This window comes from Procambarus clarkii, chromosome 80 (assembly GCF_040958095.1).
Source record: "Procambarus clarkii isolate CNS0578487 chromosome 80, FALCON_Pclarkii_2.0, whole genome shotgun sequence".
Classification (NCBI taxonomy): domain Eukaryota; kingdom Metazoa; phylum Arthropoda; class Malacostraca; order Decapoda; family Cambaridae; genus Procambarus; species Procambarus clarkii.
The window spans coordinates 20,594,867-20,614,818 of record NC_091229.1 but is presented as its reverse complement, the minus strand read 5'-3'; the positions used below and the strand labels follow the sequence as shown (position 1 = coordinate 20,614,818).

The window sequence follows — 19,952 nt, the reverse complement described above, 5'->3', positions numbered from 1 at the left end:
TATTATGCACTGTTCCTAGATGTTTGGTGGTGTGTTTGTTATACACGTTGGTCACTAAACATATTCCTGTGTTTCACTTACCAAGACTCTACAGGAATGAAGAGATAAAGATGAAGGAATTAACATAATCATAAAGTAAAGCCGCTATCCAGTAGTTTTGTAATGAGCAAAATAGTTTCTCTGTATTGTATAGTAATAGTATTTTGCAAGAGTTATGGACACTTAAAAGCTATATAGGGGTAGAGCAAAGAGCAGATTAAGTTTGGTAAGCAAAAGATGCTTGCATTTAAAAGGAAAAGACCAAGATATCTCGGTTTTATTGGTATTGTTTTTCCTTGATTGCCAAAAACATTGCATTGGCCAAGTTGTTGTTGTTGCCACTGCTGAAAATTGTTATAAGTCCAGCCATTCATGTTTGGTTCCTCATAAACACACTATTCTCCATTAGTGACACATACGTTATAATGCATCGAGAGAGAAAAGTGTTGACGTTATGCAATAGTGAGCATCATTTAGTTTCCTAATGTTGTATATCCTTTCCTGTATTATTCACTATTTTCCCTGAAGACATGTAGCTATATGATGTAATGTGTGTTCAACTGTCCTTTCAGTGATTTTATTTCCCATAACAGATTTCTTCAGAGTGCTATTCCAGCTGGACTCTGCTGCCTAACAGTGACATTAGCCATTGATTCTCTCTTCTGGGGCCGCCTGCTGTGGCCAGAAGGAGAAGTTTTCTGGTTCAACACCTACAAAAACCAAAGCAGTACCTGGGGTGTATCCTTTCAACATAAAAGTCTGTTAATTCCAATTATCACCTTTGTTTACATATAGTTCGTCTTCCTCTTTTGTATAAAATATTATCATTTATAGTATCTCGGGCATTAATTGCAATTTGACGATGTTTCTTTATATAGCATCTTTCTCTTGCCATATGTACTTCTTCTTAGCTTTTCTTTCTTACTTAGAAGAGTAAGAATTACCATCCTTGTACCTGTATATCTTTTCAAAGATGCATATGTAACTGGTCATTATTACATTGATCAGCGTTAGTTGTTTAAATGTCTTGCGTTTAAGTACTGTACCTTCCTCCGTAATCCTTACCTTCTTTTGCAAAAAAACAAACAAACAAAAACAAACAAACTTGTAACTAAAGCCTATAGCTTCTCAAATATGTCACATAAATCACATAATACAGGCAGCCCTTCTAATATCTTTGTTCATTTTCTTATCTACAACACAAACAAAAGTCGATTCTACTTCAGTGTATAATATAGTGTAGACAGTTATTATTTTTAATGTTTTGCATCTTCCATTGTCTGCCTTTGAAATGTGCAGGAAGTCCGGTGTATAGAACAACTAATAGTAAGTAGCAAGGGTAAAAGGGGTAGCATGGAGATTTTGTAAGCTCAGTAGGTGGATACTATGACAACACAGCTTATGGTTTCCCATTTCCAATTGTTGGGGACAAGAAATATAATAATAATAATAATATATTTGCAATAAGGTACAATGGGTTGGTGAGATTACATGAGATTGATGTTTTTACATTCATGCAAAGCCACTAACACACACAGCATTTTAGGCAGGAACGCCGAAAACCAGTTTGGCCGAAAACCAGTTGGGCTTATCGAGGTCCCACTAGGCCAACAACCGATTTTTCCCAGGATGCATCCCACAAGTTGCCCAACTTCCCAGTTTGTATTTACTGGTAGGTGAACAGAAGCATCAGCAAATTAATACAAAATGACTATACATGAGGGGTGCAGGGGAGGGGGGCAGAAGTGGAGTAGAGAGCTTTTGATCATCCAATGGTGGAAATGCAAGAGTCAAATGAAATTTTTTGTTTAAAAAGTAAGATCGTAAAATGGGGGAACTGGTGAAATATTATGAATGCCAAGATGTACCTGTTTTAAAGATTTATGAGAGACTTTTTTGCGTTACATGAGAGCTGTGTTTTGTTTACCATTTGTTTAGTTGCATATAGTCTTTTTAAATATACTATTAGGAATTAAACAAAAGTTATTTGCTTGTGAGTGTGGAGGTTGCTGTAGCATCATAATTTGTTATTAAATGAAGTGTCTATTTCTAATTTCCTTAACTTTTGTCAGACATCACCATTATTGTGGTACTGGTACTCTGCATTGCCGAGGGCTTTGGGTTCAAGCTTGCTTCTGGTTCCTATAGGTGTGGCCTTGGACAAGCGGCTGCAAGTACTAATAACACCAGCTATAATTTTCATCACTGCCTACTCTTTTCTGCCCCACAAGGAACTCCGCTTTATCATATATGTTTTCCCAGTTCTCAACATTGCGGCAGCCAGAGCATGTCACTTTTTGTGAGTTCCTCAAATTATGTCAGAACTTAATACACTAGACTTGGCTTTAGGAGGTGGTTCTGCCTGCGATGGCCTTCTTTTAATATGGATCAGATAACTTATGTTGTCTAGAACTAATATTGAGAAATATTGGTAGTCTATGCTGCCTAGTACTGTACTAATATTGAGGAATATTGGTAGTCTATGCTGCCTAGTACTGTACTAATATTGAGGAATATTGGTAGTCTATGCTGTCTAGTACTAATGTGAAGAAATAGTGGACTCTCAGAAAGTTAACCTATTCCCAGAACACTAATTGTATGATGAGATACATCTTTGCATGTACATCTGCCCTACAGATCAGCTTAATACTGGTACTCGCTCATTAGTTTTCTGTTATATTATTACATTGTAATATACTTGGGTTTGCAATTTATCTGTTCTACTTAAATTACCTGGTATTTAACATGTGAACAGTACCTATAGTACCCAATACAAATTTCTGTTGTAGGTACCAACATCCATAAATTCCATCCAGTTAACTAAACATTTTCAGCACCCATTCTGCTTCTGTTTTCTTTGCCTAGAATTGCTTTAAAAAAGGGTTATGGTAAATAAAAAAAACTGCACAGCCAAGCGTAAAAAATTGGGCATGGTCGGAGTCGCGGGATTTCTGGCTTTGTGAAAATCCAGATTTTAGGTACTGTACACACTGGTTCCTGTTACCAGAATATTTACCTAATATATATGTATAGCTTTGCCAATGTTTGTTTATTTACACAATATGCTTTTTGTGTATATTTAACATGTTTCATATTTGAAACTATACAAGTTTTAGGAAAAGTGTGTTAGGAAATAGGTGTTTGTTTATCCATAAAGGCAAAACACTGTCGTGTCAGAGGGTTAAATTCTGTCATTCACCTGTCTCGGCACTCCACCAGCCATTATAATGCAGACAATAAGTGACAGTATTGGGGTTAAACAATAGGCACCCAACGCACAAATCTGAAAATAAAGAAATTGACAAACTTTGATCCATTTTGGACCATTATCATTGCTTGATTTGATAGTGGTCCAGGAGGGACTGAAAAGTCGTTAATTCCTTTGTCAGATTAGTGGGTTGTCTGTCTACTCATTATAATGTTGCTCTCCATCAAACTGTCTGGCATATATATACAATAGAATCGACCACTTTACTCACTTTTATATACAGTACAGTAATTAGTAATAAATTAAAATAAAAAATAAAAAATCATAAAATCTTTGTACAGTATTGATGGAATTTTAGGATAAAATCGGCTAGAATGTCTCCAACATTTTGAAGTGGATAAAGCTATCAGTGGGAAAATGTTGACCAATAATTAACGAAACATCAGCTTACCATGGCAGCAATAAACATAGACATGCATTCATTAGTACTGTAATGTGAGTAAGATATGCATTCATTAGTACTGTAATGTAAGATATGCATTCATTAGTACTGTAATGTGAATAGAATAATTTCATATACATCATCAAAAGAGTAAGTTCTAATTTACTTTTCTGTTTAAATCTATCTGTTACAGTTGGGAAGGTCGAGAAAAATCTGGCACTCGTCAGTTGCTGGCGATTGGCTGTGTATTGCACCTCCTAATAAATGTGGCATTCACCACTCTTCTACTTACCATTTCGGCCAACAATTATCCAGGAGGAGCCGCTATTCACAAGTTGCATCAGATTATTCCTCAAGACGCTAAGGTTCATATTCATATAGATAATTATGCAGCCCAAACTGGAGTATCGAGGTTCACACAGCTTCACGATCACTGGAAGTGAGTTGGAGATTGTGTCATGGATAATTTGTTTGATACTTAAAACAATACTGACTGCCTGTTCTGTGATCAAATTATTAGGATTGAATAAATTCTGTTGCTGTAAATACTGTCGACAGACTACGGTAAAATGATGATTCTGTGTGGTAGTATTAGAAGCCTCCCTTGTGAAGAGAAATAAAGTTTAATTTACATTCTTTAGGAAGACAGAAAATGAGGGATGACATGATTGAAGAATATAAATGGATATAATATATAGGATATAATATGAATAAGGTGTTTAATATCAACACAAAAGGATGACTACAAATTAGATGTTTACAGTTAGGAATTCAGTGTGTGATTAAAAGTGCAGCGAGGTCAATGGAAGATAATTGCTGTACTCTATAATTTATACTATCTGCTGATAAACCTGATAGATGATGAAATGATAGTGCTATACTTAATATAACTTCAACTGGAAAAAATATGTTTCACTGTGATAAATTTTCAGGTACAACAAGACAGAAAATATGAAGGCCGGAAGTAATGATATGCGGTCTTTCAGTCACCTTCTAGTTGAGGCCAAGTCCAAATACTCCTACAATCTGAAGCATTACACATCTTCCCATGAGATTATCTCTGCAGTAGAAGCATTTTCACATCTTAGTTTCAATTATCAGCAATTTCCTCCAGTGAAGGTATTGTTTCATCCAAATTTGCACATAATGCTATGTAGTCTTTTCTGTTTTAAATCTCTCTTTTGCATTATTGCTTGGGACACACACTTTCCACTATGGAAAGTGTGTATCATATATGCATTAGTGAAACATCTAGTGTGTATTTTGATGGGGGCTCATAATTTGGGTCTGGGGGCCCAGAGCAGGAGCCATTGGTTAATTGAATGCATTTCATTCCAGTGTTGATTATTACATACTGTACTTGTATCTACAGGTTAGAGTCAAGCCAGCAGTGTTCCTGCTGAAGAATCTAGAAGAGGAAAATATAGATTGGTCATGGCTACCTTCAGAAACATCGACAGAAGATGCTAATATAAAAGGTGAACCGATACAGCAAGAAAATATTGAAGAAGATCAGATTGAGGAAGATGAAGGAAAACAAGTATTAGAAAGTAATACATTTGAATTAAAAGAGGAAGAAATTGGCATAGGAAAGAGAAATAATAAGAGAGATATTGATAATGAAAACAAGGTAGAAGGATATGGGGTAAAGAAGGTAGGAAATAAAGAAACCTTTGGAGAAGATGATATAGAACCAGTAATAGTCGATGCAGAAGAAGAAGAAATGCTTTTGGAACCCAAGCTTCCCAATACTGGCTGCTTTGCTCCAGAAGGGGAAATAACTGAAGTCTTTGATGTTGAGGATATTCATGATTTCCCTGTAGATGAGCTGTTAACTTCAAAGCCTGATGCAGGTGAAGAGATTGCCAAAGCAGCAGCAGCAGCGGAGCCTCTTGAAGTGGTAGACGATGCAGCAAATGCGGAAAACGAAGACATTACTGAACCCTGTGTTCTTTGCAGTTCAGGTGATGATTCTCCTAATGATATTACTATTAATGTTGCTAAAGACGGTATCAGTGGTTTGTGTGATGATAGTGTTGTTGATCATGTAGGTCAAGATAAAGCTGGTGGTAATGATGATGTTGGCAGTAATGATATTAATGGCAAAAGTGGTTTCACTAAAAACGATGATGTTGATAATATTAATGCCAGGGATGAGAAAGAAGGTAATGTTAATGATGTAGATAGCAGTAATTTGAATGTTGATAGTAATGTTAATGATGTAGATAGCAGCAATTTGAATATTGATGGTAATGTTAATGATGTAGATAGCAGCAACTTGAATGTTGATAGTAATGTTAATGATGTAGATAGCAGCAATAGTAATGTTAAAATTGTTGACAATATTGATGAAGTCCATAGTGACACCAGTGATAATGTTTTTCCTGACAATGTTCTTGAAACCAATCCAGAGATTCTCGATGACAAAGTTGGTGCTACTTTACCACCCGGAGAGAGTATTAAACTAATTGAAGATTTAGAAGTTGAAGATACTGATGCCGAAGAGGAGGAAACTAGGTTCGTCGAAGTGACATTGCCTTCGGATGACAAGGATGCGGAAAGTGAAGTTATGGAAGTAAGTGCCAAAGAACTACCAAGTGAACCTCAGTTAACACCACTACCACTGAGGGCTGGTGACCGGAACAGCAAGCATGTACACACTTAAACTGTTATTGAGTGGAATGGTTTTGGCATTCCAGTAGTATGGGGTTTTGAGTGAAGTGGTGGTGTCTTTAATTTTTTGTATATAACTTGAATAACACTTGGTTTGTGATCCTGTAGTAGTATTAAAAGGGAGATAAACAATGCGTGAGTACATGTATGTGTGCATTTACACATGTGTGCATGTGTAAATATGTGTGTGTGTGTGTGTGTGTGTGTGTGTGTGTGTGTGTGTGTGTGTGTGTGTGTGTGTGTGTGTGTGTGTGTGTGTGTGTGTGTGTGTGTGTGTGTGTGTGTGTAAATGTCACATTGCCATGTGTACACAGCATGTTCGTATGTTCACAAGGTGTGTATGTGATGCATAGCTGTTAATTTGAAATTTAATTATTAATATGCTCATACTCCCTGGAAACCATGTCATTCCATAAAATCACACACTTCCAGCTACTTATTATATTAATAACATAAATTTTGACTTAGAGTTAAACCCACATCTGAATCCATTCCTCCACAGAAAAAAGTAAATATCTACTGCATTTTTAATTCTGCAGATTTTCACACGTTTGGAGAGATTAGTAGATGAAGAAATTATTACAGAATATTGCTCCTAGGAAGTGCCTTCATAGTAATGCTTGTAGATTTATATTTTTGTGACAGAATAACATTTTGCATGCTAGTGCACTAGTGTAATGCATCAGAAGTATATACGTTGAGTGCTCTCTTTAATCCTTCATTTGTTTATACATTGTTGTTGGCCTTCTAGTGGCACAATCTTATGATAGAAGTTAATATTAAATGCTAAGAAGTTGAGCTTATTGATAACTTTAAATATTTCAGTGATATGCAGTTTAATAAAAAATATTTGCAGTTGTATGGCCACTTGCTTCGGCTAGTCTCTTATTGCTCACTGTTATTGACCGAGTTGAGAGTATTAATACCCTGTACATGACTTAAGATTCACCGAGATTAGTAGTAGTTTTACCTAGTCTTTATAATTTCTTGAAGGTTAATATTCCTTTGTTATTTTGTTCTTGGGTTATCTTTGTTTTAAAATAGTTTTGCATACAATTATATGATACAGATGGAAGATTCTACAGCAGTTATCTTAGAGTTGAGGCATAGATGAAGAGAAAAGATAATTATTTTAGTCTAAAATAGTGTCTTCTTCTTTATTAGTGACTTGAAGTAGTTATCTGAATGCTGTAAAAAAAATGCTCAGGCAGTATATATATCAGACAGTTTTATCCTTTTCCATTGTTTTCAACAATTTCTTACTGACAAAATGTTCAACATTTTAGATGAAAAGTACAAATTGTCAGGGCCACTATAACTCCAGATGTTCTCAGTTTTAATCAAAAACAAAATGCAATTATAATTTCATATATAGGCATATACCTATTGGAGACTTTGTCTATGTGCCTAGACAATTAAATCTTAATACAATTTCAAATTTTTAATTAAGATTACATAAAGAAATTTAAAGATGTTTAAATTATCTTGGAGGCAAATTTCATTTTTATTTTATGTAGTGAAAAGTTTCAGCAACAGATCAGATGTTGGAAACATTGGATGGCTTCTCTACTCTCATCCTGATTTTTTTAGATAATTGTAATGTCTGTCCTGTATCTGATACAGTAGCAGTAATGACTTTTGTATTCCTTGTAACTTTATTAGAGACTGGCAGTTTATATAAAGTGGATGAGTGATGTAAAGTGATGTTTTGCATTACAGTAAAGTGCTGGACAGAGTGAAGACTTCCTCATTAATCGTATGTTCTCTTGAGTGACGAATGCTTATGACCACGAGTTGTAGTCTATAGTTATGCTTTTTGGCCAATATGACCTAAACCCAGTGTGACAATAAGATGATAATTGTGAAGTCCTTATCATTTTATCCTGTTCTTATCTAGTAACTAATACAATGGATCCTGATACATCTTAAGATTAAAAGGTAAATATGCTTTATCTAGTGTTTGGAATGGTTTTCCTTGGTGCATTTTTTAATTTTGTAACATAGTCGACTTCAAAGAAATGACTCCTTATAAAGATTTTATAACATTTCTATATGGCATTTTGACATGGAAGTTTTATTATTTTGTTGTAAGAATATTACCTGCACAACCCACACTGCCTGGAGGTAATATTAGTATTAATAGCTTAGACTGTGTATAGTGTAATTGTAGATACGAATGTAAACTAAATTTTGTAAAGCAGGTGCGTCATTTTAAGTCATTTTGAAGGCAAATATGAATGCCTTTGTTTGTGAATAGAATACAGTACTTATTTTCTAACATTGATTAAGCTTCATTTATTTTGTTTATAGATAACCATGACATTGTAGATGAAAGTTAATTCCATTGTCTTAAATGGTTTTATTTTTTATTAATTTTATTATTTTTTATATGAGAATTCATACAAAAGTACCATAATTATTAATCAAAGTTGTATTTTACTTCAATCATGGCTTTGATAACTATTCATTCACAAGTATACTAAAAATTTATTTATTTATTATATATTTATTTACTGAATGTATTTAAATTTTAGTAATGCTAACCCTATATACAGGGTTACCCACTGGTCATGTACCCTATGTACAGTTCTGACATGGTCTGGCTTTAATGTGAAAAGTTAAATAGAAACAAGAGTAAAAACTATAATCTGAGATGAGTGTGTGGCAGTTGGAGAATGGAATAAAAAAATGAAAATGTATTGGAGGGATTGGAGTGCAAAAGTCAAGAAACCACAAGACTGAGAAGATGGCACCAAGATTTGGGCATGTTGAATGAATGGGTATGGTAAAGCAGTGATGAGAGAGTATTCAAGTGAATTTGTGGCTACGAGTTGGAGAGGAACGGCCAGATAGAAGATAAGCGAACATCGTGAGAAAGCAAGTACACACGAGTTGACAGTGCACGGTTTATAGTAGGGGTTTTGTGCCATCGCACAGGTCACTAAGAATAATTGCGAATTCAGTAGAAACTGCAAATTTTAATAGATATTGTGGTCACAAACGTTAACAAAATATTTACATTTTCATCACCTGAATCAAACATAGTCGAGGCCTGGCCACGGGGACGCTAAGCCCCGAAATCATCTCAAGATCTCAAGATATGGATGATTAGAGCTGATGTTAAACTTTAAATTGTCTACCTTACCTTGCGTTGATTTCAGGGATCAATGTTCTCACGGCCTGGTCTCCGACCAGGTCATATAGACCTCCGACCTGGTCTATATCAGTGTAGGCATCCATTTTTTTTTCCATCTACAACATACCTAACAAAATTCCTCAGTGTAAAATAAATTGCATAAACCTTTAGCTGTTTTATCCTAAATAAAGTGAAAGTTGAAAGATCATGCTGTTATGTAATGCCAGAAGCTGTAAATAAAACAGGAATTTAGCATCATGTAACAAATGAGGGAATGTGATGGTCCCTTTCTCTCGTGTCCATGTCGAGAGTGTTGCTTATGTAGCCATCTAGCTTCCATTAGCGAGATAAAATGAATCTACCTTGTAACACTTTTGATTGAAAACTAGACCAACCTCTTTTGCTAGATGTAAGTACTTGCCTACAGGCTCCAGGCCTGAGCACCTATGACTTGATCAATAGTAACATTTATAGATCTACGTGTCATAGGTTTATCTATATGATGTGTTTGTTTTTGCTAGCCAGTGCTTCAAGACAAATTACTATATTAGCCCTTGTTATGAATACAACTCGAGGACTTGGGGAGCCGGTCGGCCGAGCGGACAACACGCTGGACTTGTGATCCTGTGGTCCTGGGTTCGATCCCGGGTGCCGGCGAGAAACAATGGGCAGAGTTTCTTTCACCCTATGCCCCTGTTACCTAGCAGTAAATAGGTACCTGGGTGTTAGTCAGCTGTCACGAGCTGCTCCCTGGGGGTGGAGGCCTGGTCGAGGACCGGGCCGCGGGGACACTAAAGCCCTGAAATCATCTCAAGATAACCTCTAACCTCTCAAGATACACCTGTCTCCAGCTCTAACCACCAGAAGCAGAATACAGGTACAGTACTTGGGTTCATTCATCGGCATTGCAGAGGCGATCCATCAAGCTGTGTAACCTACCTGCAGAAGTATAGCCTTCTTGTGATTGCCACTAATAATGCTACTGTAGGTTTCTTTAATGGTCAAGTTTAAGTCATATATGACATGGTATATGTATGGAATTGCAAATAATTTCACAATCTATAAATCCCAAGAACAATAGTAGTCACATTACATCTGGAACTACTAAACAGCTCATAGATGATCTACACAACTGTAATTGCTACTATTGGTGGATTAAAAAATCAAGTCATCTTTGCACTCTTTTTGGTGAGTACTCGTCTTTTAATTAAATAAAATTCTTTGTCATTAAGGTTTTTAAGCTAATATTCTACTACATATAACCTTCAATATATTTATAAGGCACTATTATTTATATTTTCCACATTTTTACATTTTAGTGGCAATATCTTCCTAATCACTGTACAGTATATTGAATAAGGCATCAGTAAAAAAAAAAATCAAGTGTACAGATATTAATAAATATATTTGATAAATCAATAAATTTCATTTAATTATCTATATACAATACTGTTGTTCAATAATTCCTCTATATATGTGCTTAATCTTAATTATGTATTATAATTGCAGGACGATGAGGGTTCGCCGTCTGCAGTAGAGCAGGTCATTACCGGGATCAGGCAATGTTTATGGAACGTCTTTCTCTTCTGTGCTGTCTGTTACATTGGCATGTCACTTTACTGAAGTGTTGAGGTTATTATACGAGTAGTGGCATGACCCTTTTACAGTACTGAAGTTCACAGTACACGTACATAAAAATGTGTGTGTACTGAACTGCACAAGCAACATTTTTGTGCATCTACATGGTTTGCTACATCAGCTTGAATGTGGAAGGGATACAATTTGTTGTATGCTTGCAGTATATTATATGCACCATTTGTATATTACTATAAATACCTAGGCTCAAACAAATTTAACTTTTTAAATATTGTTTGTGTGTTAAAATTCTCATACAAATTTTCATCATGGCCATTTAAATTAAAAGTGCATTGAAAACTGTTTGGTTTTCCATAGTGAGGGACAGGACGTCGTCTGGGCATATTGAGATATTTCTCATTACTGTACCGGTAATAATAATAATAATAGTGGAGGCGATGAGTCACAATAACGTGGCTAAACCTATCTGACGAAACAAAGCATACATCATCCACAGGGATGTTTCAGAAGATCTGAACCAAAGACCTGAAAAAACATTATAGTATTAAGTTGATTTGCATCTTTGTCAAAGCAGGGGGATTTTATTACTGCACTGTATAGTGTATCTTTTTAACAATGTTTTTTTGGAATTTAGTGACTAATTTAGCTGGGAAATATGAAAAATAGGCTAATGCTTTGCTTATATATCTACCTTATTTACAGTACTATACTAGGAAAAAATATAAATGTATTTTAATACAAGTAAAAATATTAATAAATAATAGTACAGTATTATATATATTACATTCAATTCTTCCATCTTTTATTCTTAAGGGAGTTTACATGATCAGTATTTAATTTGTTCTGCTGACTAATATTGTACACTACATTTTGACATCAAAATCCACACCAGACAAAATATGATGTAATGCTCACAAACATTCACGCTTTCAATACATTGGCTGCTCAGGTAGATTAGATTAGCCACCCCGCCCCCATTGCGTTTCCTTGTCTGTTGTTGTTGTTTTAGATTCAGCTACTCGGAACAAAAGTTCCAAGTAGCACGGGCTATGGTGAGCCCGTAGTGGACTTAACTGGCACAGGAGCGGGGCTGTAACTGATTTCCTTGTTGTGGTGAGGGGCCTAACGTACACCTCTCTGGGACCCGTGAGGGTTGCCCGCACCCCCTTTCCTGTCCCTGTTAAAAATGTCCCTCTTTGGGAGTTTAAGTGAGAAAGAACACAGACGTAGGGAGGGTCTTGTGAGCCAACGGACCACCCGCTGGAGGGGTCGCCTGAGTGGCTGCCTTAAGTGGATGGCTGGGTGTCCAGGCTGGGGGGAAAGGGAGAATGAGGTCTTTGCACCAGTGTAGGAGTATGGACGAAGCAGTAGGACTCTCCTGTTAAAAAGGGGGAGCACCGCTGTAGACGATGCACCCCTTCCTGCACTGGACAGCGCTCGGCCTCCCTGGGTGCCCTGGTTGGTGGTATTCCCCTCCCTCCTCTGTAGTAGGGTCGAGTTCCAAGCCCCGAGTGGTGACCACCACGTCCCCTGGCAGGGCTCCATCTCTCATTGTGACTACTGCGCCTTTCAACCCCTCTCTCTGGGGGTTCTCAACGCCGTCCCCGCTACGGCCGCACTTGCACGATCCCTTCCCATACTAATACGTACCACACCTTGGTTGGTCCTGCTACATGGGCTAAATACTTTGATCTTCACCATCTGGATTCTACTCCTGACGATTTGTCCCTCCATAAACACCTTGTTGATTCGGTAGATGCCTCTGTTTCTTTTAACCCCACCCGTTTCTGTGTACGTGTCGTCGCTGCTGCTCCTCGGGATGCAGCTACCCGCTTAGCAGCATTTTCCTGCATTGGGGAGACCCCTGTTCGGGGTCTCCAGGAACGGTCGGTTAAATGCCAGTGTTGGCACTGTTCTGCACTATGTTGCAATTGGTGTTAGGGCTCTAAATGACTGCCATGAGGATATTAAACATATCCTTGAAGCCCAAGGCCATTCTTTCCTCCAGGTGACACATTCACTCGACCCCCTCGTGGTCGTCGCCGTCATCCCCTTCGAGTTGCATAAATCACCTTTGTTTTTTTGATGGCACCCTTCTGCCAATGAGAAATAATTCTAATTTTGGCACCCTATAATTCTTGCTGGTGCCAGATGCTCCATTCAGGAGTGCATTCCCTCAACTAGACTTTGCCATAATTGCTGGAAGTTCGGGCATGGTGCCCTCAAATGCACAAGTACTGTGTATCTATGCTCCATGTGTGGGGACGATGATCACTTTAAGTCCGAATGCACTTCTCCCCAGGCTCGCTGCCTCAATTGCGGTGAGACCCACCCTACCTTCTCTCGCTCGTATATACATTACAAACTTAAGGAAGCCGTCCTCAACCTGAAACACCGGGATCGTCTGTCTTTTCCTGAAAGCGAGACACCAAGTTCGTCGTCTCACCCCTTTTGCTGGCGTATCCCACGCTCGCGTACTGCGTTCTACCTCTTCTTGCCCTTCCCACCTTACTCAGTCTCACAACCGTTTCCAGGCCTTAGACCAGGACACGCCCACGACCTCTTCTCCCCGTTCCTTTACGTTCTGTCCATAAATCAGATTTGTGATATTTCCTATATTTTGAAAACTGTAGGGGGGGTTTGGCCAAAATGTGACCCATCGCCGTTTTCATTAATTTGCATATGTTCAAACTCTAAATATCCAAACGCCATCATCACAACTACCATTACCACCACGACCACTACTACCACCACCACAACTACCACTACCACCACCACAACTACCACTACTATCACGACCACTACTACCACCACCACCACAACTACCACCACAACTACCACTACTATCACGACCACTACTACCACCACCACCACAACTACCACTACCACCACCACAACTACCACTACTATCACGACCACTACTACCACCACCACCACAACTACCACCACAACTACCACTACTATCACGACCACTACTACCACCACCACCACAACTACCACCACCATCACAACTATCACGACCACTACTACCACCACCACCACAACTACCACTACTATCACGACCACTACTACCACCACCATCACAACTACCACTACTACCACCACCATCACAACTACCACTACTACCACCACCACCACAACTACCACCACCACCATCACGACCACTACTACCACCACCACCACAACTACCACCACCATCACAACTACCACTACTATCACGACCACTACTACCACCACCATCACAACTACCACCACCACCACAACTACCACTACTATCACGACCACTACTACCACCACCATCACAACTACCACTACTACCACCACCATCACAACTACCACCACCACCACAACTACCACTACTATCACGACCACTACTACCACCACCATCACAACTACCACTACTACCACCACCATCACAACTACCACCACCACCACAACTATCACCACCAGAATTACCAGCAGCTTCACAACCACCACCACCAAAGAAACAGAAGGGTGAAGGAGAAACAGAACAGTGAAGGAGTAACTAAGAGAATGTGTAGGCGACAGAGGAAGGAGAACGGGTTCAGGATAGATGAAGGAGCGAGTGTCCCACGGTCCGTGGAGATGGATGGGGATAGACGGATGACCTGTCCTTACCTGTCAGTGTTTACGGAGTATATATAATAATAATAATAATAATAATAATAATAATAATAATAATAATAATAATTTTTATTTAGGCAAAGGTACATAAAGAGATTTTACAAAGTTTGTTGGCTTTATAGATAGAGCTAGTACATACAATGCCTAAAGCCACTATTACGCAAAGCGTTTCGGGCAGGAAAAAACACTACTGACTAAAGCTTAAAACTAATGGGTAAAAAGAAAAAAATGCGTTGAGTACAAATAAAAATAGGGGTGAAAGAGGGGGGAACATTGTTGAAAAAACAGCACAAATACAATTACAAATTATTACAGAAAATTACATTAAAACAGCGTTGATTTGAAAAACAAAAAACATACATGGGTTGACAATAGAGGGCTAAGGTAGGTTACAGGGAATTTATTAGGTATAGCTTCGTTTTTAACTTAAACTGGTTGAGAGAGGTACTGTCTTTAACATGGTTGGGAAGGTCATTCCACATTCTGGGCCCCTTGATTTGTAGAGCATTTCTGGTTTGATTAAGTCGTACTCTAGGAATATCAAAACTGTATTTATTTCTGGTGTGGTGCTCATGGGTTCTGTAATAAGGTCTATAAGTCCCTGAGAGGCAGGCCAAGCCTCGGGGTCGCATACCTGCCACATATAATATTTTTACGTGTTATAAGCCTATATTAGGTGTTATAAGCATACCATATAGACGTAGGTTGTAAATTTATTAAGGAGGGATGTCGCATGTTGAAATTTAAAATTTACTGAGATAGGGTATATCAGCAAAGTTTTTAAGATTATATATGAAGAGAGAAACTGGTGCTGGTAATTCAGTGGTGTGTTATGGAAAGATTAATATAGGGTTGTAGGATATTGTTATAGTTATATATGCGTTTAGTGGAGGATTAGATTTAGTAGTTTCTTAGCATTTAACACGACGTGCTCATTGTCATAACCAAGTGTAAATCAATGGGTTTATTACGATCGAGAAAAAAAGTAATAATAGAAACCCATTTATTGTGTGGGTTTTCTCTTAGGAGGTTTACATGACGAATATATCACTCAGAATTCGTTAGTGAGCTTCCAAACCACCAATTACATAAACACACATGAAGATTAGATTTCATTTACTCAATTACCAATTAGTGTAAAATATGCCAATTAGTGAAGACGGCGTTGGTCATATTTTGCCCAAATCCCCCTGCAGTTTACAAAATATCTGAAATGTCGGAAATTTGATTTCTGAACGTGATTTTTGAGCCGAATTCTGACTCTCTGCACCTATTTTCTTTTTTCAAATTACGAGTTTTTATACTCAAAATATGCCAATTACTGAAAACGGCGATGGGTCATATTTTGCCCAAACCCCCCTGCAGTTTTCAAAATATCTGAAATGTCGGAAATTTGACTCCTGAGCGTGATTTTTGAGCCGAATTCTGACTCTGCCCCTATTTTCATTTTCAAATTACAAATTTTTATACCTTAAATACGGCAATTACTGAAAACGGCGAAGGGTCATATTTTGCCCAAACCCCCCTGCAGTTTTCAAAATATCTGAAATGTCGGAAATTTGACTCCTGAGCGTGATTTTTGAGCCGAATTCTGACTCTGCCCCTATTTTCATTTTCAAATTACAAATTTTTATACCTTAAATACGGCAATTACTGAAAACGGCGAAGGGTCATATTTTGCCCAAACCCCCCCCCCCCCTGCAGTTTTCAAAATATCTGAAATGTCGGAAATTTGACTCCTGAGCGTGATTTTTGAGCCGAATTCTGACTCTGCCCCTATTTTCATTTTCAAATTACAAATTTTTATACCTTAAATACGGCAATTACTGAAAACGGTGAAGGGTCATATTTTACCCAAACCCCCCTGCAGTTTTCAAAATATCTGAAATGTCGGAAATTTGACTCCTGAGCGTGATTTTTGAGCCGAATTCTGACTCTGCCCCTATTTTCATTTTCAAATTACAAATTTTTATACCTTAAATACGGCAATTACTGAAAACGGCGAAGGGTCATATTTTGCCCAAACCCCCCCTGCAGTTTTTAAAATATCTGAAATGTCGGAAATTTGATTCCTGAACGTGGTTTTTTATCCAAATTCTGACTTTCTGCACCTATTTTCATTTTCAAATTACGACTTTTTATACCGAAAATATGCCAATTACTGAAAACGGCGATGGGTCATATTTTGGCCAAACCCCCCTGCAGTTTTCAAAATATCTGAAATGTCGAAAATTTGACTCTTGAGCATTATTTTTGAGCCGAATTCTGACACTCTGCACCTATTTTCATTTTCAAATTACGATTTTTTATACCGAAAATATGCCAATTACTGAAAATGGCGATGGGTCATATTTTGGCCAAACCCCCCTGCAGTTTTCAAAATATCTGAAATGTCGGATATTGTATTCCTGAGCGTGATTTTTGAGCCGAAATCTGACTCTCTGCACCTATTTTCATTTTCAAATTACAAATTTTTATACCTTAAATACGCCAATTACTGAAAACGGCGATGGGTCAAATTTTGCCCAAACCCCCCTGCAGTTTTCAAAATATCTGAAATTTTGGAAATTTGACTCCTGAGCGTGATTTTTGAGCCGAATTCTTACTCTCTGCACCTATTTTCATTTTCAAATTACAAATTTTTATACCTTAAATATGCCAATTACTGAAAACGGCTATGGGTCATATTTTGCCCAAACCCCTCTGCAGTTTTCAAAATATCTGAAATGTTTGAAATTTGACTTCTGAGCGTGATTTTTGAGCCGAATTCTGACACTCTGCACCTATTTTCATTTTCGAATTACAACTTTTTTTATCGAAAATATGCCAATTACTGAAAACGGCTATGGGTCATATTTTGCCCAAACCCCCCTGCAGTTTTCAAAATATCTGAAATGTCGGAAATTTGACTCCTGAGCGTGATTTTTTAGCCGAATTCTGACTCTGCACCTATTTTCATTTTCAAATTACAAATTTTTATACCTTAAATACGCCAATTACTGAAAACGGCTATGGGTCATATTTTGCCCAAACCCCCCCTGCAGTTTTCAAAATATCTGAAATGTCGGAAATTTGATTCCTGGGCGTGATTTTTGAGCCGAATTCTGACTCTCTGCCCCTATTTTCATTTTCAAATTACAAATTTTTATACCTTAAATACGCCAATTACCGAAAACGGCTCTGGGTCATATTTTGCCCAAACCCCCCTGCTGTTTACAAAATATCTGAAATGTCGGAAATTTGACTCCTGAGCGTGATTTTTGAGCCGAATTCTTACTCTCTGCACCTATTTTCATTATATTTTCTCTCTGCCCCTATTTTCATATTTATTTTCATTTTCTATTTTCTATTTTCATAATAAAGATATTATGGTGTATTATATTTTTTGATCAGTATACTCTCATGAGTCGTTTTAGAGAGAATGGTATGTTATTTTATGCTATGTTATGATTGGGTATGCCAACTCATGTTTGGTTAGGTTAATTAACGTTTTCACTAAATGCTATATTATCGGCATAAAAAGTCGTAATTTCAAACGCCAAATATATGCAGTGAGCCAGAATTCGGCTCCGAAATAACGCTCATGGTTCTGATTTGCGATATTTCCGATATTTTGAAAACGAATCCGACTGACCGACCGAGCTCCCTTGTAAATATTTGTGGCTTCCTGACCATAAAGTTACCGCCGCGGTCTAGGGTAAGAAGACCGTATGTACCCAGTATTACAACCCTTTATTTTTATCTACTTTTATCTACAGTGTAGATAAAAAAAACAGCTACAAGCTCATGCAACATCAATACATCACAGGCCGGCCAGTCATAAATGGAATCAGGAGAGAACATGAAATGTAAATCTCTATTAGCCTCCACTAGCACACCCTGGGTACAGCACAAGAATATCTTCCAATATACCTAAGTGTAAGAAGTAATTACAGAGCTCAAAGTACCTCATACCATTTGCTCTGAAGTCACTGATAACGGCAATCACATATGTAGTGTTGCAGAGTATGTCCCAGCTCTTGTTTACATAGTTTAACAATTGGAATGTTCATTTTTGGGGGGGATTCATTACCTGCAGCTACCTGCCATAGATATCGATATCCCAGTCTAATTCTGGCAGTTATAAAGTCACACTGTCTAGTGGATGTTTAATGCTGCCCGTACATATAATTCTCGGTTCTAAATGTGTAATTTATACTCGTTGTAACACAAGTTTTTATACTCGTGTTTTCTGGCTTTTATGTGTCAGTAACTGGTCTTCTGTCTTCCCCTAATTTCTTGAAATATTGCAGCTTTTACGGCAGAGATTGTAATGCCCATATCCAACTTAATCTCCAACTTATCACATGCAGGTTTAACTGCCTTGTCTGTCATTATGCTGGACAACACCTGTGTGAGATGGTATCCATACAAATGAGACTTTGAAACTCTTGCTCTTGCGTTAATGATGTTGTTTATAATGGATGTTACAACATTCTTAGTATCAATAGTACCAATCGCACTTACCGGAGCAGCACCCATCACCACGTCCGTCCTCTCACAAGGGGTACCATCCACAACCGAGACATCCTCACGCTCGGGCAAGGGAGGAAAATCCGCTTCATGAAACACATTAATCCGATCATAGATCAGAGTGTCACAGGCAGCAGCCAAATGTCCACATTTAAACCACGTCCGAGTCTGCCCACGGTAGGAGAAGCAGACAGTAAAGCCAGCAAGCGTGAGAGAAGAAGGCACATTCTCAGGAAGAACCATCTTAGCCGTTCTGTAACCATTACCGAGTCCCTTGACGTCCCCGGCTGTGTATCTACAGACACGAATAGAGTCCACACGCCCATACCTGGCAAGAGCCCGACGGAGAAGATCCTCAGACATTTCAAACGGCGCATTCTTAATAGACACGTATGTGTACTCCACACTCAAATTAGCCACAGTCACAGAGCCAAGACCGTTGCTCAGCCCCACCACCTTGTCCTCATACTGGTCGAGAAACCTCCGGCACAAGCCACTCTCGGCGAACTTCACAACCACTCTGTCGTCACGAACAACCTGTAGACCGACGAGATCTCCCACTTTCACACCCATAACTGCAAACACTGTTGCTGACGACGCCAATATCCACCCGACAGGTAAATGTCAGCCCAGCCGAGTCCTTCCTCCATAGTGGCGGCACGTAAGTCTCCATACTGAGACTGAAAAACAGTCACCCTGCA

General features: G+C 38.2%; 2 protein-coding genes across 3 annotated transcripts in view; one reads left to right on the top strand and one right to left on the bottom strand.

Moving 5' to 3' along the window:
• The window catches only part of Alg12 (Alg12 alpha-1,6-mannosyltransferase), a 19,244-nt gene extending 7,376 nt beyond the window's left edge, over positions 1–11,868 (top strand). Inside the window, exons 7-13 of one of the 2 annotated variants that reach the window (XM_045727610.2) lie at positions 633–777; positions 2,112–2,338; positions 3,883–4,128; positions 4,622–4,808; positions 5,062–5,653; positions 6,101–6,264; positions 11,008–11,868. In XM_045727610.2, the coding sequence (XP_045583566.2) occupies positions 633–777; positions 2,112–2,338; positions 3,883–4,128; positions 4,622–4,808; positions 5,062–5,653; positions 6,101–6,264; positions 11,008–11,121 (1,675 nt within the window). In that variant the 3' untranslated portion in view covers positions 11,122–11,868. Of the gene's footprint in view, positions 1–632; positions 778–2,111; positions 2,339–3,882; positions 4,129–4,621; positions 4,809–5,061; positions 6,265–11,007 lie in introns of both variants that reach the window. The other variant, XM_045727608.2, reaches the window with a different exon arrangement.
• LOC123746267 (uncharacterized) lies at positions 11,477–19,952 on the bottom strand. Its single transcript, XM_069314888.1, has 2 exons — positions 19,246–19,952; positions 11,477–11,619 (listed from the first exon to the last, which is right to left on the bottom strand). The coding sequence occupies exons 1-2, from the start codon at positions 19,822–19,824 to the stop codon at positions 11,581–11,583; spliced, it is 618 nt and encodes a 205-aa protein (XP_069170989.1). The 5' UTR covers positions 19,825–19,952; the 3' UTR covers positions 11,477–11,580.